At 44.5% G+C, this 26,226-nt stretch overlaps 2 protein-coding genes across 2 annotated transcripts in view; both read right to left on the bottom strand.

The window, feature by feature from the left end:
- Positions 1-430: 430 nt before the first annotated feature.
- LOC132851585 (proton-coupled zinc antiporter SLC30A1) lies at positions 431-2,163 on the bottom strand. The gene is made up of 3 exons (XM_060878555.1): positions 1,548-2,163; positions 1,293-1,466; positions 431-1,108 (listed from the first exon to the last, which is right to left on the bottom strand). Exons 1-3 carry the CDS (start codon positions 2,098-2,100, stop codon positions 507-509), a joined length of 1,329 nt encoding a protein of 442 aa, XP_060734538.1. The 5' UTR covers positions 2,101-2,163; the 3' UTR covers positions 431-506.
- A 2,448-nt stretch (positions 2,164-4,611) lies between these two features.
- The window catches only part of ppp1r37 (protein phosphatase 1, regulatory subunit 37), a 28,637-nt gene continuing 7,022 nt past the window's right edge, over positions 4,612-26,226 (bottom strand). The window contains exons 2-13 of the mRNA XM_060878746.1: positions 24,745-24,842; positions 17,259-17,304; positions 16,728-16,828; positions 13,664-13,783; positions 12,886-13,036; positions 12,074-12,229; positions 11,817-11,929; positions 9,868-10,009; positions 9,241-9,407; positions 7,742-8,990; positions 7,539-7,640; positions 4,612-6,069 (exon numbers count right to left, since the gene is read on the bottom strand). Of these exons, the coding sequence (XP_060734729.1) occupies positions 7,552-7,640; positions 7,742-8,990; positions 9,241-9,407; positions 9,868-10,009; positions 11,817-11,929; positions 12,074-12,229; positions 12,886-13,036; positions 13,664-13,783; positions 16,728-16,828; positions 17,259-17,304; positions 24,745-24,842 (2,432 nt within the window). The 3' untranslated portion in view covers positions 4,612-6,069; positions 7,539-7,551. The remainder of the gene's footprint in view (positions 6,070-7,538; positions 7,641-7,741; positions 8,991-9,240; positions 9,408-9,867; positions 10,010-11,816; positions 11,930-12,073; positions 12,230-12,885; positions 13,037-13,663; positions 13,784-16,727; positions 16,829-17,258; positions 17,305-24,744; positions 24,843-26,226) is intronic.

Raw genomic sequence — 26,226 nt, 5'->3', positions numbered from 1 at the left:
AAATGTGTAGGAAATTCTATTTCGGTTTATATTTATTATTTACACGTCATATTGTTTACATATAAATATAAAGTTTACAAGAAATCTGAATTATTCCGTCTTTATGTTCAGCAGAATTTCACTGAAATGTCCGTCTGCTGTTCTAAAGTTTCTGTCTTTGGCCTAAATGCCAAAATGTCAGAATGTTCATTAAAAATGAGAAATAATGCATTTAATATTTAATACAAAAGGATTTAAAAGTAACATCTAAAAACAAATATTTAATATAAATATAAACAGCTGAAAACTTTTATTCCTGTTTTGTATGTTTAATATTTAGATGTAATTTTCACATTAAGTCCAGTTCAGTGCAGCGAGACGCAGCTCGAGTAATGACAGAATATCTGGAGCTGAATATTTTAATAAGAGTTTAATAGAGAATATTTTCTGACAGAAACATGAGCAGTGATCTGTGTGTGACAGAGCAGATAAGTGTTATAAGTGTGTGTCCTGATGACCTTCTGCTTCTAACTGTGGGTCACGTGGACAGTTGTGGAGCTGAAATGTTCCTCTGGAGGTAAACAGCACATCTTCCTCACACACGCTTTCCCACAGTGCAGCGCACAGTCTGGCCGCAACGCAGCGTCCTCTGGGTCAAAGGTCAGAAACTCAGGCTGTATGGTCCAGTGCTTCACCCCAAACCTCCTCAGCACCTCTGTGATGCTCCTCAGGAGTTGAGAACACTCGAGTGCACTCAGACTTGATGGCCAGTAAACATGCACTGAGGCCACAATGCATGTCTCAGTGAGCTGCCAGACGTGGAGCTCATGCACGTCTAAGACACCAGGGACACCCCTGATCTCCACCGCCAGCTCCTCCATGCTCAGGCCTGCTGGAGATGCCTGCAGCAGGAGGAAGACGTGACGCCGGAGCTCAGGAACCACCACTGCTAACAGAACCAGCGTGGTGAGCATGGAGAACCCTGGGTCCAGGTACACAGTCACACCCCAGTTCTCCTGGAATCTCGTGCTGAGAAGGTGAAGTAATCCATTCAGAAGAATCAGAGCAGAACCCAGGAGGCTGTGGAACACTGTGATGATGTTCCTGATGCACTCACTCATGTCACCTGCTGCAAAAAACACCACATGACGACTAGCGTTAGCGTCTATAGACTCAGGTCCAGCAATATTCCAGTTATTTAGTTTTCTAGTACAGAATTTTAAATAATAAACAATAATGTTGTAAAAGTCCAGATGTTTTAGCCCTGACTTCATGTTTTAGCCCACACTAACTGTGTGAAGAACGTTTCTCACCAGTGTGAGCGGAACCTCTGCTGCTCTGAGGCTCTGCTCTGAACATTTCTGTGTGAGAGGAATCATGGGAAACGGAGATGTTCTGAGGAGGAAAGGTCTGGTCCTGAGAGTCTGGATGGAGAACACTGGACACTCCGGGGTTACAGAACATCAGCACTCTACCCTGAGGAGAACCTAGGAGGAGACGTTTAAAATTTTCCAAATGTCTTCAAGAGCTGAAGGTCTACAGAATAAAGGAATAAAAAAACAACATACCCGCTGGAGTTAAAGGAGCTTCTGTCCCACCTTTTCTGAGATCTTTATCTCCTGCATCTGTCTGTCTCGCTCTTCTCCACACCAGCAGCAGAAGATTAAACAGCAGACTCCATGCACCCACAGCCGTGGCCAGTAGAGGGCGCTGTATAGGCTGAGGCTGCAGAGTGTGACTGAAGATATGAAAGCTGAAAGACACACAGAGTGAGGAGAGCATCAGAGCTGAGATCAGACCTCCGACCGGCTGCAGGCGGATCCTAGTATACTGAGATCCATCAGACAGAGGAGATGTGTGGCTCTCCTCAGCACAGAGGTTGGGACACGACTCCTCCCCCGGTTCTGTTGTCCTAGGTTGTGCGGAGATGCCAGGGTTCTCCTCAGAACCTCGCTGGGAGCTGATCATATCAATGAGGATGTAGAGGGTGTGGAAGCTGTCCACTGTGTTCATGAGCGAGTTACACAGACGTCCAGCGATGACCTCACACAGCAGGAGAGTACAGGTCAGGACCAGCATGCACCTGTGCAGAGGCTCCGCCCACACCACTGACCTGTCCATCACACACTACAGCATGTGTTCACCAACACACACACACACACACACACACACACACACACACACACACACACACACACACACACACACAATGCTGCAGCTTATTTTTAAAATCATTAGTCTAATAGGAAAACTTTACTTCACTCCTCCTCATAATCACATCTGTATGTAAAGCAGCAGGAGCTCTAATACTGTTTATAAGTTCATTAGTGCTGATAAACACATTATTATTATTATTATTGTTATTATTATTATTATTATTATTATTATTGTTGTTATTATTATTATTATTATTATTGTTGTTATTATTATTATTATTATTATTGTTGTTATTATTATTATTATGATTATTATTATTGTTATTGTTATTATTATTGTTATTATTATTATTATTATTATTATTATTATGACTGTTCAGTTGATTTAAAAACTAAAACCTGAACCCAGTCAATGTATAAATAAACTTTATAAATTCATCACACGGTCACATCAATACCACAAAAAACAACAACTTATTAATCAGTTTAAAAATCTCACTAATGTGAAACAATTAGAGAAATTTGCTGATTAATAAACAAATAAATCAAAACTCAGGAAACACAAACAAACATCAATGAAACAAACAAACAAATAAACAAATACTGTTAGGATCTACTTTACAAACCTTGTTCTCTTCAACTCGTTGTAGTTTTCTCTGAGCAACAGATCTATCTATCTCTGTCTCTCACTCTCTCTCTCTCTCTCTCTCTCTCTCTGTCTCACTCTCTCTGTGTCTCTCTGTGTCTCTCTCTCTGTCTCACTCTCTCTGTGTCTCTCTCTCTGTCTCACTCTCTGTGTCTCTCTCTTTGTCTCTTCTTAAACAATGAATCTTACAAATTTACTACAGAAGAATTCTCTGAAAACCCTCCCAGAAACTCACCAATCACCTCATTTGCTCCTGCATAATATGTGTGTGTGTGTGTGTGTGTGTGTGTGTGTGTGTAATACTATCCCATATAGATCAGACTGTCCCATGCCTCTGTCCCTAATCACTATCATGTGAGGAAATTCTCTCTCTCTCTCTCTCTCTCTCTCTCTCTCTCTCTCTCTCTCTCTCTCTCCCTCCAAAGACTAAAAGTTGAAGATCAGGATTAAAATGAGATAAACTCAAAATTGACATAAAAAAAGACACAAATTAAAAATCCGTGACCAAACACCAGCCTTTTAATAAGTTGTTTTCCACAGAAACTAAAATGAGAAGTTAAAACATAAAGCTCATGGACATGTTTCACTCCTAAAGGTTTATTTATATTTTACACAGTTTTGTATTTAAATTGTATATAAAAAATATCTATAACTTACATTTGTTAGAGAGTAGCCACGCCCACCAGAGGGTAGCCACACCCACCATATGGTAGCCACGCCCCATCAGATGTTTGCCCCATCTATTTCTCTGAACATAAATCCCCAAAACTGTGAGAAAGTTTAAAGCTCATGAAGCTGCAGTGAAGCTGAAGCAGCTCGTGTGAACAGGAGCAGATAAAAGGATCAGTATTTAAACCTTGTGCTTTTGACCTTAGTGCTAAAGCTGATGCAGTAGATTGTGTTTGACATGCCGGAAAAACACTAAACCAACACTGAGCACATTTCACACGCAGATATACACAGAGCTCAGAGACGTCTCAGACACGACACACACACACACACACACACACACTGGTGATGGCAGGAGTTCATTTCTGACAGTGTGTGTATTCATCACTGTAACTGCACAGACTCAGACTCCAGGTCAGGCCTGAAGAACTTTCTTTAGGAAGAACTTTAACATAATAGTCATCCTGTTAGAAGGTCACGAGATCTCATATGACTGATCATCAGTGTATCTCCTGATCCACTGGCCGCGGAAGAAGATCAGGACATAATCCAAATCCAAACACCTCTATAGTGCTGAGAATTATGCTGTACACACACACACACACACAGACACACACACACACACACACACACACACACACACACACACTGTAGAGCTTCTCAGATGTAAAATATTTGCCTGTGATTATAAACTGGTCTAAACACGATCCTGGGTTTATGTAGTCGGAGGTTTCACACTGCTCTTCTGTCCCTGGAGTTAACACTGAATTCTGGCTCTTCACAGTCTGATGCTTCACACTTTACAATCCAGTTTTAAATAACGGCTCGTCCAACACTTTCACATCAATGAGGAAAAAAGTTCAGCTGTATTTCTGCACCTGAGATTCTGTGATCTTCCACAGCTTTGTTTTATTGTCTATATCCAGGTTCTGTCCGTATTCATGTCCGTACACATCCAATTAAACTAAAATTATCCTCCTAAAGTTTCCACCCAAAACTGTTTGTGGAACAGAAATGTTCTTCACAGCTAAAAAATAAAATGATAAAAAAAAAAATCAATTTACAGTCAAATGAACTAGAATCTGCAGATTCTCACCGTCCAGGAACAAATACACAAAACTGTTGTTATTGTTACAGAAAAACATCTCACACACGTACAGGTTCATTACATGCATTTATTTGATTGAGAAACAAACAAAAATGGCCACACACACATCTCACTGTGGTCACCAACACGAGTCATTGAACAGGTCTGATAAAAATTTAAAAATGAAGTATTATAAACGTTGATGGTTCGAGGTGAAGCACAGGGAAGAGCGACGATGTGGATGTTCAGCAAAGTGCTAAAGGCTGAGGGCCAATCAGAGGCCAGAGACTGGAATAAATTAAAAACTACATCATCAGTGATGTACAGTGATGTACATTATGTGTGTGTGTGTGTGTGTGTGTGTGTGTGTGTGTCTCTGGCTCCCCCTGCTGGCTGCAGCTGTAGTGTCAGCACACAGTACAATAGTGTTGGATTTATTCTTTTCTCATTTCCCCAAAACAGTGTTTACTTTCCATTCCCGATTTTATACACACATATAATCAACATATAATCTCCCTAATCCTAAAAAAAGTAGAATTGCTCTTTATATAATCTGAAAATATACACCAGTACGGGAGGAAACTCTTTAAAAACCAAATCCCTCAGTAACAAATAATAAAAGACTGAAGGGGGAAAAGAGAGAAACAGGAATCACTCGGTGGAAAAAAACGAAACAAAACAATTTAATAAAATAAATAAAAAATAAATGATTTCTGAAAGCAGCAAAATTAAAGAGGAGAGTTAAAGGCAAGGTGATGAACTGAAAGGCAGGAAGAGACACAGGAAGAGTGACACACACACACCGTTCTGTCCGAGTGCTTTAGTGTCGATTCTTTATGTGAGGAATAAAATGAGTGACAAGAAGAAAAGCAGCAAAAGCAGAAGAGACTCCTCACATCCCAGATTTATAACATTCACTTAGGAAGAGTCCAAAAATGAGCTCCAGAAGATTAGAATACACAAGGGGGTGGAGGTGGGGCAGGAACAAATAAAATCTCTCTCTCTCTTTCACTCACACACACACACACACACACTTTATGTCTGTTCTGTCATTTATGTAATCAGTCGTTAAATTGACATTGAAGTCTTAAAGATTCAGACTGTGTGACTCCGCCCTCCCGCTGCAGTGATGTTGATCATTGTCCACATGGGGGCAGTGGTGAGCACAGCACAGTGTGTGTGTGTGTGTGTGTGTGTGTGTGTGTGTGTCTTTGGTTTGTGCCAGGCCCTGGGGCACTTAATCTTCTGTAGGAATGCAGGGACAGAGAAGTGTAATATTTTCTGTTCATCAGAGTCAGTTAAAGAAAAAGAAAGTGTTGATTGTGTTTGTTTGTGTAGTGACGATGTCTCATGAGTGAGTGATGATCAGTGATCCAGCTGTTCATCTGAACTGCTTAATGACATTAAACCATCTAGAAGAAGAGCTCGGGGTCAGAGTTCAGGAGTCGTGGAAGGACCAGAGCGAGACTTTGGGCTCAGCCATGTTCACAGACCACTAACACACCCCCGGCATCTCCGCATATGGTTCAGTCCTGTGACACACACACACATACACACACACACCACACAAACACACACCACACAAACACATACACACACACACACCACACAAACACATACACATACACACACACACCACACAAACACATACACACACACACACCACACAAACACACACCACACAAACACACACCACACAAACACATACACACACACACACACCACACAAACACATACACACACACACACACCACACATACACATACACACACCACACAAACACACACACACACCACATACACACACCACACATACACATACACACACACACACCACACAAACACATACACACACCACACAAATACACACACATACACACACCACACAAACACACACACATGCCACACACATACACACACCACACAAATACACACACACACACACCACACAAACACACATCACACCACACAAACACACACCACACAAACACACACCACACAAACACATACACACACACCACACAAACACATACACACCACACAAACACATACACACACACACACACCACACAAACACATACACACACACCACACATACACACACCACACAAACACACACACACCACACAAACACATACACACACACCACACATACACACACACACATACACACACACACCACACAAACACACACCACACAAACACATACACACACACACACACAACACAAACACACACCACACAAACACATACACACACACACCACACAAACACATACACACACACACCACACAAACACATACACACACACACCACACAAACACATACACACACCACACAAATACACACACATACACACACCACACAAACACACACACATGCCACACACATACACACACCACACAAATACACACACACACCACACAAACACACATCACACCACACAAACACACACCACACAAATACACACACAGACAGATACAAACACCACGCAAACACACACAACACACAAACACACACATACACCACAAACATACACCACACCACACAAACACACACATACACACACACACATACAAACACACACACATACAAACACACACACATACACACACACATACAAACACACACACACACACACACACATACAAACACACACATACAAACACACACACACACACATACAGACACAAACATACACAGACACACAGAATTAATTACTGAACTCAAGAATTCATCTTTTAATTAATTTGATTACTGTAAATAATTATTTTATAATTAAATTCTGAGTTTATTATTTTTAATAGATTTCTTTCATAGAAAAAAGGTTCAATTTTCACTGTTAACTTTTCTACATTACCTACATAATCCTCCCTCCTACCCACCCCCACCTCTCTCACCCCTGTCACCCCCCTCCCTCTCACTCCCCTCCCTCTCACTCCTGTCACCCCCTCCCTCTCACCCCCCTCCCTCTCACCCCCCCTCTCCCCCTCCCCCCTCACCGTCACTGCAGCACTAAGGTGCGTCTCTGCTTGCATCCAAACTGGCGTCCAGCAGAAGCTCCTCCAGATCCTGACCACAGCTCAGCTCTGCTGTCACACTCACTGAGACAGGAAAGAAATGTGTTAATGCCCCCGTGTTAATGCCCCTGTGCTAATACCTTACACGGAATGTACGACAGTGACATTAGAGACGGTAAACTCACTGTGCTCCATGACGCAGCAGGCCGCTTTATGTGCCTCGGGCTCCAGCAGGTGCAGTGAGAACTCAGGCTTCAGGCCGTTCGGCAGTGTGGTGCCTGGTGGTGGCGCTGTGTCGAGACTTTCCACCTCGTCTGCTGAGGAAAAGCTGTTTAATGTTTTCAAGTCCTGTTCCAGCGAGACGTCTTTATCCAGCTGTTGGTCATCGTTTGGTGTTTGTGCGTCGAGATGTTCTGTGGATTCCTTCTGTAACTCCCCAGTGGGATCACTGCTGTTTGGTTCCTTGTCTATGTCTTCAGCATGTTTTAGTTCCTCAGGCTCTGCAGGGGCTGTGTGATGAATCTGAGCATGCTCAGTGTGCACAATCTCCTCTATTGTGGTTTCCTTTTCCAGTTCTGTGCTGGGATTCAGCTCCTGTTGTGTCTGGCTGTGTGTAGAAGGTTGTGCCTCTGTGGTGCTCACTAATGGTCCTGTTTCTCCTGGTTTAGGCTCTGTTGATATTTGTGAAGGTTCCTCAGATGTCTCCTGAGCCGAAGTGGTCCTGTCTGCACTCTGCAGGTCCTGAGCGACTGGCTGCACTTGTGACAATGGTGTTTTATTCTCCTGAACATGCTTCAGTAGGTCGCTCTGCTGCTGTTGCTCCTGCTGTTCAGGAGGACTTTCCACACGTGTCACCATGAAGATTTTGTGTCCTCTGCCTGGGCTGGACACGGAGATGCAGCGTCCGGGTGAAGATGGTGTTCCACTCGACACGTTCGCTTCCGTCACTCTGACCCCCGACATCATGTTTACTGTCTTAGGGGTGGAGGTAGGAATATTAATGGGTGGAGTCTTACAAGCACTAAGGGTGGTGTTTTCAGAGGGTGGGGTTTGGTTCAGGGTTGATGTCTGTGCAGCTGCTTGTGTCACTGTCGCATCTTCGTTCTCATCATCGTCAGTGTCAGTATCAGAATCGGAGTCGTCCTGAGTGGCTGATGTTTGTTCTTCATCCTCTCTGACTTTGCACGGCTGCTCGCTCTCCTCCACTTCCTGCGTGTTCTCCTCATGTTTGGTCTTCTCTCCCTCTGAGACTTGACCTCCAGCGTCCTCCTCTTCCTCAGGAGGTGGGTCCTCAGTGGCGATTTCAGCCATGGACACAGACTGCCTCATCTGCTGCTGAGATTCTTCTTTCTCTTTAGCAAGGATGAAGTTACGCTTGCAGCCATTCTGGATTTCAGTCAGCAGGGTGCGCTGTGTCTCAATAAAGCTCTTCACCTGTGTGTAAGAGACACCGAGAGAGAGAGAGAGAGAGAGAGAAGGGAGAGAGGCAGTGAGAAAGAGAGGGGAGGGGGGGTGGGGTGGGGGGTGCCTACGTTAAAGTCATTTCGCAGGAAACTTATAGAACTTAATTTACAAATTCAGTTTGGAGCTCAAAGCGGCCCTCAGTCCTTATAAAATGTTCTTGTGATTTAATGAAACAGAGACATGACGTGTGGGAGTTCCACGTCCTCTGGTCCTTCCTCACCGTTTCTTTCTTGGGTTCTCGGTCCAGGTCGAGTCGGAGCAGTGAGGTGTTCACCTTTAGAGCGAGGGACAGAGCCATCAGTCCTCCGGTCTTTATCTCATTCTCCCGCAGGTCCAGTCGCAGCAGTCGAGGACTCTCAGCGAAAAACTCGGCCACGGCCACGGCACCTGAACATCGTGAGAGAAGAGCGTGGTGTTGTGACTGCGTGGTGTTGTGACTGCGTGGTGTTGTGACTGTCTGCACACCGAGCGCTCGGGTTACTGACACTTCATTTAGTTGGCTGATGGTTTTGTCAGAAAAGAACAGAACATTTTTCCATCCACAACGTTACCACATGTCCCGAGATCAGTTTAACATCGCAGTCTAACAAAACAAACATGAGATGAACGTCTGTAAGATGAATGTAGAAGACCAGAGATGTCCAGGTCATCACTCAGTGTTAATGAGTGCAGAAACTTTGGCTTTACTTTAAAACTGATGTTTATACCTGATGAAACAAGGGCGTTCATTCTTGACTAAAATGAATGACAGGAAGTTTTAAAAGGTTCCTTTTCCAGATGAAATACAGATGAATTTGAAGCCACACACTGCCACAGTGATGATGAGGCTCTGAGACCAAAGTCGTACCTTCACATGACAGTTTGGTGGAGGCGAGGCCGAGGCGCAGCAGAGATCGGTTCGCAATCAGTCCATCCTTCAGTTTCAGCACTCCCTCGTTCCCAACTGCATTGTGTCCAAGATTCAGAGTCTCCAAACTCTGTGTACATGGCTGGAGGGGGAGAGAGAGAGAGAGAGAGAGAGAGAGAGAGAGAGAGAGAGAGAGAGAGAGAGAGAACGAGAGGGAGAGAGAGAGAGGGAGAGAGAGAGAGAGAGAGAGGGAGAGAGAGAACGAGAGGGAGAGAGAGAGAGGGAGAGAGAGAACGAGAGGGAGAGGGGGGGAGAGGGGGGAGAGGGAGAGAGAGAGGGGAGAGAGAGAGGGGGGGGGAGAGAGGGGGGGAGAGGGAGGGGGGAGAGAGGGGGGGGAGAGGGAGGGAGAGAGGGAGAGGGGGGGTGAGGGGGAGAGAGAGAGGGGGGGAGAGGGAGAGAGAGGGTGGAGAGAGAGGGGAGAGAGAGAGGGAGAGAGGGGGGGGAGAGGGGGGGGGAGAGGGAGAGAGAGGGGAGAGAGGGAGAGGGGGGGTGAGGGGGAGAGAGAGAGGGGGGGAGAGGGAGAGAGAGAGAGAGGGGGTGGAGAGAGAGGGGAGAGAGAGAGGGAGAGAGAGGGGGGAGAGAGAACGAGAGGGAGAGAGAGAGAGGGGGGGTGAGGGGGAGAGAGAGAGAGAGGGAGGGGGGAGAGGGAGAGGGGGGGAGAGAGGGGGGAGAGGGGGTGGGGGAGAGAGAGGGGGAGAGAGAGAGAGAGAGAGAACGAGAGGGGGGAGAGGGGGGAGAGGGAGAGAGAGAGAGGGGAGAGAGAGAGAGGGGGAGAGGGAGAGAGAGAACGAGAGGGAGAGAGAGAGAGGGAGAGAGAGAACGAGAGGGAGAGGGGGGGAGAGGGGGGAGAGGGAGAGAGAGAGGGGAGAGAGAGAGGGGGGGGAGAGAGGGGGGGAGAGGGAGGGGGGAGAGAGGGGGGGAGAGGGAGGGAGAGAGGGAGAGGGGGGGTGAGGGGGAGAGAGAGAGGGGGGGAGAGGGAGAGAGAGGGTGGAGAGAGAGGGGAGAGAGAGAGGGAGAGAGGGGGGGGAGAGAGGGGGGAGAGGGAGAGAGAGGGGAGAGAGGGAGAGGGGGGGTGAGGGGGAGAGAGAGAGGGGGGGAGAGGGAGAGAGAGAGAGAGGGGGTGGAGAGAGAGGGGAGAGAGAGAGGGAGAGAGAGGGGGGAGAGAGAACGAGAGGGAGAGAGAGAGAGGGGGGGTGAGGGGGAGAGAGAGAGAGAGGGAGGGGGGTAGAGAGAGAGGGAGAGGGGGGGAGAGAGGGAGAGGGGGGGAGAGAGGGAGAGAGAGAGAGAGAGAGAGAGAGAGAGAGAGAGAGAGAGAGGGAGGGAGAGAGAGAGGGAGAGAGGGAGGGGGGAGAGAGAGAGAGAGAGGGAGAGAGGGAGGGGGGAGAGAGGGAGAGAGAGAGAGAGAGAGGGGGGAGAGAGAGAGGGGGGGAGAGAGAGAGAGAGGGAGAGAGGGAGGGGGGATAGAGGGAGAGAGAGAGCGAGAGAGAGAGCGAGAGAGGGAGGGGGGAGAGAGGGAGAGAGAGAGACAGAGAGGGGGGAGAGAGGGGGGGAGAGAGAGGGAGAGAGAGGGGGGAGAGAGGGGGGAGAGAGGGGGGGAGAGAGAGGGGGGAGAGAGAGGGAGAGAGGGGGGGGGGGGAGAGAGAGGGGGGAGAGAGGGAGGGGGGAGAGAGGGGTGATTGTGGCTGTTCACTGTGTGTAAGTTACAGTGTAGATGTGAGCTCAACAGCACCAGCAACATTTAAAGTAAACCAACACACACACGTCCAATCAGAGCAGAAACTATGTGAAAGGACAGACGTGTAATTTAAATTCAAGTCAAGTCAAGTGTGTGTGTGTGTGTGTGTGTGTGTGTGTGTGTGTGTGTGTGTGTGTGTGTGTGTGTGTTTTACCAGTGCAGAAGCAAGGTAGCCCATGCCGTTGTGTGTGAGTTGGTTGTTCCAGAGCACCAGAGTGACCAGACCTTTCCTCTGTTCCTTCAGACCCTCACAGATATACGCCAAACCTGTACACACACAATAATGCTGTGAGTTCACCAACAAAGAGACATCAGAACTTCTCACTTCTATATAAATATATAAATAACATATTACACTATTACAAGAGAGAGAGAGAGAGAGAGAGAGAGAGAGATGAGTGAAGGTGACACCTGAGTCTAGGATGTGGTTGTTCCTCAGGTCGAGGATGTGGATGTTGTAGTTAAACTTGAGCAGGTTTCCCAGCTGTGCTGAGTCCTGCAGCCCGTTCAGTTTATTATCAGCCAGGTAAAGTTCACGCAGGTTCATGTTCATCTTCAGAGCTGTAGCTGTGGAGACACACCCACAGACACACCCACAGACACCCACAGACACCCACCCAGACACCCACACAGACACCCACACAGACACCCACACAGACACCCACACAGACACCCACACAGACACCCACAGACACACACACACACCCAGACACCCACACAGACACCCACACAGACACCCACACAGACACCCACAGACACACACACACACCCAGACACCCACAGACACCCACAGACACCCACACACCCAGACACACACACCCAGACACCCACAGACACACACACCCAGACACACACAGACACACACACCCAGACACACACACCCAGACACCCACAGACACACACACAGACACACACACAGACACACACACCCAGACACACACAGACACACACACCCAGACACACACACCCAGACACCCACAGACACACACACAGACACACACACAGACACACACACCCAGACACACACACACACACACACAGACACACCCACCCACAGACATACAACAGAACTAATGAAATTCATGTCACATCTGTATCGGTATACATTACAGTTTTATATAAATCACTACACATAATACGCCTGACACAGACGTGTCCAACACAACGTGTCCAACACAACACAAGACGTGTCTGATCCAGTCTAATTTAAAAGTCCCTCTTACCCAGCAGCATCAGTGGACGTCCCGACAGTCCGGCGTTCTCAAGGTGCAGAACCGTCAGACTGCCGCTGATCCTCAGAGCTCGAGCCACGAACGGAGCCGAATGATCCAGCAGTGGAGTGCACCTCGCATCCAGGTACTGCAGAGAGCTCGTCTGCGCACACACACACACACACACACACACACACACACACACACACACACACACACACACACACACACACACACACACACTTATAAAAAAAAAACACACACACAACTTTTTCTTCCCTTATTTTCACTTAATCATTGGAATGTGATTCTGCACTACTTGAAGTTCCCAATCTGTCTAACCATAAGATTTAAATTTAGATAGAGAGAGAGAGAGAGAGAGAGAGAGAGACAGACAGACAGAGAGAGACAGAGAGAGAGAGTGACAGAGACAGAGAGAGAGAGAGAAAGAGAGAGACAGACAGAGAGAGATAGAGTGACAGAGAGAGAGATAGAGAGTGACAGAGAGAGAGAGAGAGAGAGAGAGAGAGAGAGAGTTGGAGAGGGAGAGAGACAGACAGAGAGAGAGATAGAGAGTGACAGAGAGAGAGAGAGAGAGAGACAGAGAGAGAGAGAGAGAGAGACAGAGAGAGAGAGAGAGAGAGAGAGAGAGAGAGAAGGCTGGTCACATGATCTCCCTCTTTAACACCAGGGAGAGGGTGTTGCTGTTTTCTGTAGTGACCTCATGAGGAAGACTAAACACAATCAGGTTAAGATTTAAAGTTGATGTATTTAGTAGTTTCACACTCACCTTCCTCATCATGTGGGAAGCAGCCTGCCAGCCTCGAGTGCCCATGTGCTTGTTAAAGGAAATGTTGAGGTGTGTAGCAGACTCGTAATACTCAATCATATCAAATAACGCAGACGCCCCCTGAGTGAGACAGACAGACAGTCAGACAGACAGTCAGACAGACAGTCAGTCAGACAGTCAGTCAGACAGTCAGTCAGTCAGACATACAGTCAGACATACAGTCAGTCAGACATACAGACAGACAGACAGACAGTCAGTCAGACAGACAGACAGACAGTCACAGTCAGTCAGACAGACAGACACAGTCAGTCAGACAGACAGACAGACAGAGTCAGACAGACAGACAGTCAGTCAGTCAGTCAGACAGACAGACAGTCACAGTCAGTCAGTCAGACAGACAGATAGACAGTCAGTCAGTCAGACAGACAGAGTCACAGTCAGTCAGACAGACAGACAGACAGACAGACAGACAGTCAGACCGACAGACAGACAGTCAGACAGACAGACAGTCAGACAGACAGACAGACAGTCAGTCAGACAGACAGACAGACACCATTGTCACCAACATTTTCTCATATTTTATTTCACAAGCCTTTCATAACAATCAGACAGTTTAAATCAGACACACCCACATGTCTAATACAACTTTCCCCAGTGGTGTTACCATGACAACAACCTTCCACCGGTAGGGCGTGAGGGCTCACACTGATTCCGACACAGTATTGATTCCATGAGAAACTGCCTCACAGACACGTTTACGAGAGTTAATCTTTATATATTTTTGTTGTTTTTTTTTAGAACACAAAGTGAATTTTTTTATTTTATTTAGTTCTTCGTTGTATAAAATACATAAACGTGCTTTTCACTTCGCATTTCTTTTTATTTTAAATCTTAAAGCATCAATGAAACATTTTTTCCACAACAGGAAGGAACTCCAGAGTAAAACCATACTGCACATTAGTGAGGAGAGAAGCTGAGTGATTGGACACGTAACGTGATTTAAACTTAAACTCAGATTCTGGCTACACAACTACAACTAGTTCTGCTGCTAACGCTAATGCTAATAGTGTTGTAATGAGATTTCCTGGATGCAGCTTTGTGTTGATTTTCAGCCTCAGGACATCACAGTAGTTTGTCTCCTGTAACTGCTGCAGTAATCAGGTTAACACCAACACCTTCGTCAGTGACATCAGAGCGACACGTTATCACTAAACACACCTCAGTATATTTATAGTCAACATGTTTGAGGGTGGAGTTTTAATGACTCTGTAATTTAGAGGAGTTTATGACGAGTGGAACACCAGGATGCAGAGACTCCAAATATTCACTCAGCACATGTCCCAAGATTAAAGCTTTTAACTGTTCATCCATCTGCAGTGTTATCAGAGTGTGTGTGTGTGTGTGTGTGTGTGTGTGTGTTGTTAGCTATGTGAAACATGGAGTGTGTGTTTATTGTCAGTGTGTCCACACGTCTTAATGAAAAATATCTGAATGATTTAAACACTTTTGTTTGAATTTACATTTATTTTGTTTGTTGATGTGAGAAGCTGTAATTCTGTGTTAAGTTTTTTTTTCCACAGGTCAGTGTGAGTGAGTGTCTGATTGTGTCTGATCTCAGAATAATACCAAAATACTGGATATTATTAAAACAATAAAGTACAACCCCGATTCTGGAAATGTTGGGATGTTTTTAAAATTGGAATAAAATGAAAACTAAAAGATTTTAAAAATCCTATGAGCCGATATTTAATTCACAATAGAACATAAATATCATAAATGTTTAAACAGAAATTCTACACTCATCCAATAATGAGCTCATTTCTAATTTGATGGCTGCTAATAGGTCTAATATAAAGTTGGGATGGTGTCATGTTTACATGGTGTAGCATCTCCTCTTCTTTACAGAACAGTGTGAAGGCAGAGGACATGGCGTCCGTGATTTCCAACAAGAACATTAAATTGGGACTCGACTGACTATAGAACACGTCTCCACTTAGAGACGGTCCATTTTAAATGACCCTCAGCCCACAGGACTCGACTGACTATAGAACACGTCTCCACTCCATTTTAAACGAGCCCTGACCCACAGGACACGACGGCGCTTCTGGACCATGTTCACATACGGCTTCCTCTGTGCACGTTAGAGCTTTAGGTGTCGTCTGCAGATGGAAGGTGGATTGTGTTCACTGGTTTCTGGACGTGTTCCTGGGCCCATGTAGTGATGTCATTGACACAATCGTGATCCGATGAGTGATTCAGTGTCGTCTGAGGGCCCGAAGACCACAGACATCCAATAAAGGTCTTCGGTCTTGTCCATTACACACAGAGATTTCTCCAGTTTCTCTGAATGATGATGTTCTGCACTGTAGACGATGAGATTCACAAAGTCTATTGGACGCTGAGGGACATTGTTTTTAAAATATTCCACAATCTTTTTACGTACTCTTTCACAGATTGGCGAGTGTCTCTGTAACACATCCCTTTTATAGCTAATCATGTTACAGACCTGATATCAGTTAACATCATTAGTTGCTAGATGTTCTTCCAGCTGAATCTTTTCAAAATGTCCTGCTTTTTCAGCTATTTTCAACAGTGTCAACTGTTCCGAGACCTGATAAAAGTCAAATGTCTCAGTTTAAACATTTATGATGTTATTTATGTTCTATTGTGAATAAAATATTGGCTCATGTCATCTGAAAGTATTTTAGTTTTCATTTTATTCAAATTTAAAAAAAAAAAAAAAGTCCCGACATTTTTGGAATTCAGATTGTAAGTTCAGTTCAATTCAATTCAGTTTATTTGTTTAGCACTTTTAACACTTTCCCATTGTCTCAAAGCAGCTTTACAGACGTACGGAAACAGAAGAGAGAGAAAAAGAAATAAATATATAATAATAAAAAGAAAAAATAAGAATAAAAATAAATAAGTGAATATATTCAATTAAAGTTTAAAATTAATTTAACTTAATATAAAATACTATATCCCTATCCCTAATGAGCAAGCCTAATGTGGAAACTCTCCGAGTAAGTAAAGGATTTTGGGTGGAAACTGAAGCAGAACTCACATCTTCATCCAGATTTGTCTGTTCGAGATCCACAACTTTAAACTGAACTCGCTTAAAAATCTCCTCCAGAGACTCACAAGCCCGGTAGTCCAACTTCTCTCCTACACACACACACACACACACACACACACACACACACACAGTCATGCAGATATTCAGATCGCCAAACAGATAACCAAATAATTATATATTGACTTCAAACAAACAATAAGATAATCTAATAAATGAATCAGTTTCTCACTCGACTGACTCACAGACCTGAGTGACATCACTGTCAATTCGATTCAATTTGAAGTGTATCGTAATTTTATCAATAGGAAATATTTCAGAGCAGCTTTACAGGATGATTCAGAATTTATATTTATTCCCAATAAATGAGTTAGAGGCGATGGTGGTGACATAAGGAAGAAACCTTGAGAGGAACCAGTGAGAGTGGGATTATAAATCATTATAAACACAGCGCATGGGATTATAATTGTTGTGTGTGTGTGTGTGTGTGTGTGTGTGTGTGTGTGTGTGTGTGTGTGAGACCTTTCAGATCCAGGCAGTCGTTTCGCTGAGTCAGGTCTGTCAACTCCTACAAATGAAAAAGAGAGGGAGGATGAGGATAAGTGACAGAGAATTCTAACAATTCAACTAAAGTGTGAAAGAGAGAGAGAGAGAGAGAGAGAGAGAGAGAAAGAGAGAGAGAGAGAGACCACCTGAACACACAAACCTTGCTTGCATGGGTTAGGATGTTGGGGCATGAACACAACGTACACACTCCCAACTGTACTAACTACACACAATGTACAGGGGGCACACTGAGACATCAGCCTTTCCTAAGTGCTATGTGAAGTGCTGTGTGTGTGTGTGTGTGTGTGTGAGAGAGAGAGAGTGTGTGTGTGTGTGCATGTGCATGCGTGTGTGTGTGTGTGTGTGTGTGAGTGTGTGTGAGTGTGTGAGAGTGTGTGAGAGTGTCTGTGTGTGCACGTGCATGTGTGTGTGTGACAGAGGGCTGTGACTCTCCTCAGGACGTGCGCCTTGATGTTACTGACGCCAAGACATACAACAGACAAGTGTGAAAGACGTTTGAGGCTGATGAGCTCCACACATCTACAGCAGGAGTGTTAACAGGCAGCGTGTGATCTGAGTCACACCACAAACCACTGGGGGTGGAAGCTTTTCACATGGAGTGTTGCTGATTGGTCAAATACCAGTTGGTCAGTTTTCCTTTTTGTGCTTCATTTCTGCACCATTTTTATTTGTTAAAGTTTCCAGTCACAGTTAAACTTTTGATATATTTTATATATACAGCTGATATTCAGCCGCGGGCGTGTAATCACTAGGTATGGCAGACAGAACAGGTCTAGTTCATCTGTGACTAATCTGACCGTCTGCTAGCTGCACTGACTAAACGCCCAGGATCATAAAATCTAAAGATAAATTCAACTCATTTTAAATTCTTTATAGTAACCTAATATGTCTATATGTAGCTACAAATATTCTACTGAGTCAGTTCTTCTCGTTGTTATTTACTGACCTCCTGGATCATGTTCATAACCTTCAGATTCCTTACACATGATATACACACTCTGCCATGTCATGGTTTTAAACCTACATTCATGTCTGATACTGCAGAGAAGTTTATCACTAATCTCACAGAATTAGCGTCCGTGATTGGATCACCGTCTGTGTCCGACTCCATATTGGATATTTTAGGTCCAATTAAAAGGTAAATAATTAAAGAGAAAATACCAAAACCTGGTACAATGTGCACACACAAACTTTAAAACAAATTAGAACATAAATGGTGTCAAACAATTCAATTCAATTTATATAGCGCTTTTAACAATGGACTTTTAACAATGGACATTGTCTCAAAGCAGCTTTACAGAAATATCAGTTGATTTCAGTACAGACTTAACACTAATTCCTTACTGCTGAAGTCTTCAAATGGTCACTAATGAAGACCAGAGCACAAAGATGACTGACGCAATAGCAGCTCAAAGACACTGATAGTCTCTTAGTGCCTCCATGTTTCTTTAAACAGATATTACAGTAGATACTGAACCCCTAAACAAATATTCAGTTCTTTCCTTAGCACTTGCTGTGTGTCTAAATCATATAAAGTAGCAGTGATTAAAACTTTGATTAAAAGGTCCAACCTCAACCCTGTCCTGTCCAACTATAGACCAATATCAAACATCAAGCATCACGTTAGTTCAGGCAGGCCACGTAGTAAGCCGCATCAGCTGCTAATCAGCTGTCCTCGAAGCGCACCAATCCGGCACGACTCCCCCTCCTTTAAATATTCGCCTCAAGCCACTCCTACGCATCGCCGCTACTGCGATCCAACCTAACAACGCTGCTCGCTATTGTACGCATTTTCTGCTACTATCAGCACGTTATTTCTACTTACTATGTCCGATCTGAGCTCCGAAGAAGACCCGGGCCCTATGGAAAATCCCCAGTTCGCAGAAGCCCTCGCCTGGCATGCATATCGCCTCCACAGATTGCGGAATGGCCCGTCGATAGAATCCTCGCAACCCTGTTTAGCCATAATATCCAGGCGCCGCTCGGTCTTGATCACGGCCAACTGTTCTAATATTTCCTGGAAAATATCCCGAAATACCTCCTACCCTATCTACCCCTACCTTCGGCCCAAAGGCCACCGCAAAAAGAAAGCACTGCCTGCATGCCGGCTCCCGCCTTCTCTCCCCACCTGTGCGCCCAGATCCTCGCAGGTAAAAACATTAATCTAGTCAAGATCTTGCTGGGCTCCGAAGTCCAGGAAAAACACACGGTCGACTGCGGGGACGTTTCCGTGGTCCTAAAAGAACACGACCTGAGGCTGTCAAATCGTCTAACCATGCCCGAGTTCAATGTCGCTTTCAGCATTTTCAGAGACGTCATCTGCGACTCGTATCTCAGGGCAGAGCTAGACACCTACCTAGCCATCATCTCGGACCTCGCCATGACTTATGGTGGGACCCTTTTCTATGACTATCACAAATCTTTCTCGGCCAAGTCAGCTATGTACATCCAAAGGCTTAACCAAAGATTAGATTGGTCTGCCGTAGACCTAGCATTTATCAGCAGGTCATTTCACCGGTCATCGCGCGCAGTCTTGCTCTCTGTGTGGCACGTTATCGCACACCACTTCTCTGTGCCCGAGATCCGCTAAATTCACTATTCCGGCCGATCGCACTCCTAAAGCCAAAGACGACGAACAGGTCGATCCTATGATCCATACTCCCATGTGTTATAGTTTTAATGAAAGTGTATGCACCTTTCGTAACTGTAAATTTATCCACGCTTGCAGCTACTGCGGAGACGGGCATCCAAAGTCCGTCTGGCCCCGGCGAACGCATGCTCTCTCCAAAAAGAGAAAGTAAAACCAATGCCTGAACAATGTCAACATCCCCGAACTCAACAAAGCACTGACAACGCATCCTGTTTCGTTCATTATCTGATCACTGGAATCACTCAAGTCTTTTCGGCTGGTCTAACTACACGTCCCCTTAATTCCTACATCTGTAACAACCTCCAGTCCACTCACAAAGAACCCGAAGTGGTGGATATTCTCCTGGCTAGAGAGGTAGATAAAGGATACACGATCGGCCCTTTCGATAATCCCCCCTTCCCAGTCTATAGGATCAATCCTCTCGGCGTAGCGACACAGAAGTATTCCGGCACAAAACGTCTAATCATAGACTCTTCAGCTCTCCATAACATTGCTCACGTCCCAAGCATTAACAGCCTGATTCCTCTCCCCAATCTTTCCCTGTTCTACGCCTCGGTCGACAACGCCATTCAACTCATCAAGACAGCCAGAAACGGGGCTTGGCAGGTCAAAGTCGACATCGTAGACGCCTTCAAAATCATGCCGCTCCACCCGTCCCAATGGCACCTGTTCGGAGTGCAATGGCGCGACAAACAGTACTTTGCCGTTAGACTCACATTTGGCTGTTGTAGCAGCCCGCGCATCTTTGATACCTTTCGGAAGCGCTCTGCTGGATTCTACTAAATAATTGCAAGCTGCCATTTGTCCTCCACCTATTAGACGATTTTCTCGTCGTCAACTACCCCAATTCTCAACCAGAGCGAAGTATCAACATTCTGAAAGAAACCTTTAAGAAATTGGGCATCCCCCTCTCAGACAAAAAACAGTGGGTCCCTCAAATACATTAGAATTCCCCGGAATTAATTTAGATAGCAATCTCATGCAAGCTTCGCTGCCCCTCGATAAACTCGATCGCATTAGGGAAATTATGACAGACACTTTGGAACGTGACTCCATCTCAAAAAGAGAGCTGCGTTCTCTTTTAGGACATTTAAATGTCGCTATGCGGATCATTCCGCAAGGTCGCTCATTCATTTCTAGACTCCTAGACATTTTAAAAACGGCTATTCTATAACATTGGACGCAGGCTGCAAATCTTTTTTTCTTTCTTTTTTTTTACAATGATGCAGTAAAGACTTCCGTCACGCTCAAATTCTTTACTGACGCCGCCCCTTCAAGAGGCTTCGGAGGTCTCTTTAATAGTCAGTGGTTCGCCAGCTCTTGGCCAAAAGAGTTGTCGGCTCTTCCCCCAAAGCTCTTTCTACGGCTTTATCAGAACAATATTCCATCGTCGTGGCGTGCATCCTCTGGGGTAACCTGTGGCCCAGGATACGAATTCTCGTGTACTGCGATAACGAAGCAACCGTCCACATTATTAACAAAGGGCGTTCCTCTGTCCCCTTTATTAACAAGTTTCTAAGGTGCCTTACGTGGTCATGCGTCACCTGGTGGTGTTTCTGTGTGCTTTCTACGGTTTCCTCAGGGTGGGTGAATTCACGACACGCAACAATAAATCTGAAGCCTCCCATGACCTCACGGTGTCTGATATCACCCTGGACGAACATTATTTTTCAATTTTTCTAAAACACTCAAAGTCCAACAAAGATTTTAAAGGTATTCCCGTCACAATAACTCGCACTAATAGAGAGTTCTGCCCCTTTTTTCCCCAGGTCCCGGTATCTGGGTCTTCGCCCTCACGCCGGTCCCAACGAACCGCTGTTTCTAACCGAGGAGAGCAAAGCCATGTCAAGGTCATGGTTCGCCGGCCGTCTACGCACGGCCTGCCAATCCTGCGGCCTCTCACCGGAGCTCTACACGCCCCACTCCTTCCGCATCGGAGCCGCAACAACCGCAGCCTCGGTCACCACGATTCCCACCTTAAAAAGTCTAGGACGATGGTCCTCTGCGGCATATGAACGTTACATCCGTCCAGGAACCATGGACATGTTAAACGGCCAAAAAGCCATGGACCTCCTCTGATCACGTCTGCCTTCCTAATGTGTGTTCCCTTCCCTCTCTCTCTCCTCTCCTGCATGCTTTCGCATGCGCACGGACCGGCGTGCGGGAAAAAATTCCCCCAGAACAGAACCATCCCGCCAACACTAACTGTATGCTCGCAATAATCTTCATTGACAAAGTGGTCCTGACTGAACTCCCCTTTATACACGTCCCCTTTATACACGTGTTCAGACCTACACAGGATTAACACTGATGAAACGTATCAGTCAGGATTTAGGTCTCATCGTAGCACAGACGGCGCTGGTTAAAGCTGTAAGTGACCAGTCACTGGCCTCTGATAGGGTTGTGTCTCTATGCTGGTCTGATGTGAGTCACCAGTTTAATAAGATTGTGTGAAGGACATCAGACAGGGGACACTTACTAACTTCCTCCTGCTTAACTCTGACACACAGAGGTTCTTGTACTAGGACCACAGTCAGAAGTAAGCTTTCTGATTACAGAGTAACTCTGGATGGTCTTTCTATTACATCATGTGCAGCAGTAAAAGACCTTGTTTGGACTGTGACAGATTTGATGTGCAGTTACAGGGTGTGATGTGATGAAGTGGAGCTGAAGCTGATTGTTTTCCACTAACAGCATGACCTCTAGTGTGTTATTCCTAGTGTGATGATGTGGAGAACTTCAAGTTCCAGGTTCACCTCTGAGACACAGAGCTCACACTGGAGACTCCTTCACCACATCACACACACATCTGTCTTTCTCTGTACACATCCCTCTGAATAAGCTGTTACTACAGAAACGATCACACATTAGAACATTTTACAATGTTTGATGGTGCACCAGGAATGTACCACTCTCAGTTAAAAAAACACCCAAATCGGTGTTTAGATGGAGGAGACACATTTCTTTACCAAACCCAAGTCTGAAAGCAGCTTTCACATTCGACCAAACTCTGGCCTCAGGTCTGGAAAGAAGCTCCAGAGTTAACAGCTCCGAATAATCAGGCAGGTTATGGGTGTGATCAGGTATGAGCATAGAGCAGGAGAGGTTAAATAAAGAGAGCATTTAGACAAACCTGTGTGTGTGTGTGTGTGTGTGTGTGTGTGTGTGTGTGTGTGTGTGTGTGTGTGTGTGTTCTCTCCCGCAAACATCCATCAGAGCTACCTTCATAAAGTCATTTTTCCACTGGTGACTAAGTGATTAAGGTGGTGGGAGGAAAAAACCCCCACAAAAGTAAACACACACACACACACACACACACACACACACACACACAATAGCTCGCTATTTTCTACTCTCAGGATCCCAGTGGAAATTTACCATGAACCACTGGGGAGCTTTAACAGACTAATGTTTCTTTCCACAACTGAATGTGATCAACACTGCCATCTCTCTCTCTCTCTCTCTCTCTCTCTCTCTGTCTCTCTCTCTCTGTCTCTCTCTCTCTCTGTGTCTCTCTCTCTCTCTGTCTCTCTCTCTCTCTCTCTCTCTCTCTCTCTCTCTCTCCCCCTCTCTCTCAGCAGCAGTAAGACACAGTGCCCTCCAACAAACACACAGCAGTTAAGATTAAGAGCGTATAGATTATTACACTCTATAGATTATTACACTCTATAGATTATTACACTATAGATTATTACACTATAGATTATTACACTCTATAGATTATTACACTATAGATTATTACACTCTATAGATTATTACACTATAGATTATTACACACTATAGATTATTACACACTCTATAGATTATTACACTCTATAGATTATTACACTATAGATTATTACACTCTATAGATTATTACACTATAGATTATTACACACTATAGATTATTACACACTCTATAGATTATTACACTATAGATTATTACACTCTATAGATTATTACACACTCTATAGATTATTACACTCTATAGATTATTACACACTCTATAGATTATTACACTATAGATTATTACACTATAGATTATTACACTATAGATTATTACACACTCTATAGATTATTACACTCTATAGATTATTACACTCTGTATAGATTATTACACTCTATAGATTATTACACTCTATAGATTATTACACTCTATAGATTATTACACTCTGTATAGATTATTACACTCTATAGATTATTACACTCTATAGATTATTACACTCTGTATAGATTATTACACACTCTATAGATTATTACACTCTATAGATTATTACACTCTGTATAGATTATTACACTCTGTATAGATTATTACACACTCTATAGATTATTACACTCTGTAGATTATTACACTCTATAGATTATTACACTCTGTATAGATTATTACACTCTGTAGATTATTACACTCTATAGATTATTACACACTATAGATTATTACACTCTGTATAGATTATTACACTCTGTATAGATTATTACACTCTGTATAGATTATTACACTCTGTATAGATTATTACACTCTGTATAGATTATTACACTCTGTATAGATTATTACACTCTGTATAGATTATTACACTCTGTATAGATTATTACACACTCAGTAGCCCAGTTTGTATCTGAATTCCATAGATCACAAGTTTGTGTCTGTGGCTCATGATGTGGGTCATGATGTGGGTCATGATGTGGGTCACAACCTCAGACCATTTCTGAATCTCAGGGGTTGTATCTTGAGGCCCATATTTCAGGGGCCATATTAGAATTGTTCAAAAGGTTCACTGGTGGGTGTGTGTGTGTGTGTGTGTGTGTGTGTGTTACCTGAATCTGTTTGAGCACTTTAGGGATTGGTTTACAGTTGAGTTTCTGGCAGGATTGTCTGTAGGCATTCAGGATCTCCTCAACTGTCACATTCTGAGCTGTAGAGACATGAGAGCAAACACACTCAAGGTCAAAGGTCAGTATGACACAAACAACACAATCAAAAGTCACCCTGGTCTTCAGCAGGTCCAGCAGTCAGTCAGCTAACATCAAAACTATTCATCTGATGACATGCTTCAGCTTTTTTACTACATTATAGAGATCAAACACGTGTGTGTGTGTGTGTGTGTGTGTGTGTGTGTGTGTGTGTTTGTGTGGAGAAAGTGGGGTGGGGGGTGTTGTGTAGTGATGGTTCTGATGAATTGTGTAAAAACAAAACTATTCTAACGGCTGTTAGTTCTGTTTATACATAAAAACACACAGTTAGAGCTCACAAACATTTATTTACACGTCTGATCTTTACATCGTCACATGACTGAGTTCTGAACATCACAGCTTTATATTAATGTACTCGCTCTGATACCTTATGGTTTCTATAGCAACAGATCATTCACAGGGATGTTTGTGTATGATGTGGTGAGTCTCCAGTGTCAGCGCTGTGTTACAGTTTTACACATCTTTGCAGTTTCACACACACACACACACACACACACACACACACACACACAGAGACACAGACACACACACAAACACATACACACACATATGCGCACACAGACACACACAAAAACACACACACACCAGACACTGGTGTAACTGAAAGTAAAGAGCCAGGATGTGGTCCTGATGTCTGATCACAGTCTCATCACCTCCCATCTATAAATATTAGAAGATAAACTGCTCATTAAGAGAAGAGAACAGCTTCAGAACATCTTCCCAAAAAGAAAAGTAATTTTCTCATAGAAAAAGATTCAATAAAAAGAGAAACACATTTTTCTCATAAACTTTATAAGAGTGAAAACAGACAGTCGCCATCTGCAGGTCATTAGTCCTGTGTGATTAATCCTCTTTAAACAAAGGTGCAGGAGATCAGGCTGAAGTTTAAGATGTTTAACTCTCTCCTGAAAGAACATCTAGCACTTCTCATGAAAACTCAACTCACACTGATCACATGATGATATAAGATATGATATGATGTAAACGTTGCAGTAAAATTGTGCTCACACAAATATCATCATCATCATCCTCATCCTCTCTGGATGCCTCAGAGACCCGGCGCTCTCACAGGACACAGGAAGTGAGGAACATCCTGAACATGCGTTACATTCCCGTTCCCTGAGCGTGATGTGGAGGAGAAGGTGAAGCTGACCTTCAGAGGATGTCCTCTAATTATGGACGTCTCGGCCCTGCTGTGAAGGACTTGGACCAAGAACAATGCTGGTGTGACAAAAAGCTTCTAATGTGGCTCAAGTCACAAATCTGGTGATGACCTCATGGTCCTGCACACCCTCTGGGAGGAGGAGAGCTCAGAGAGAGGAACGC

This window comes from Tachysurus vachellii, chromosome 9 (assembly GCF_030014155.1).
Source record: "Tachysurus vachellii isolate PV-2020 chromosome 9, HZAU_Pvac_v1, whole genome shotgun sequence".
NCBI lineage: Eukaryota > Metazoa > Chordata > Actinopteri > Siluriformes > Bagridae > Tachysurus > Tachysurus vachellii.
Note: the sequence above shows the minus strand (reverse complement) of the source record. Positions and strands in the feature narration are given on the sequence as shown.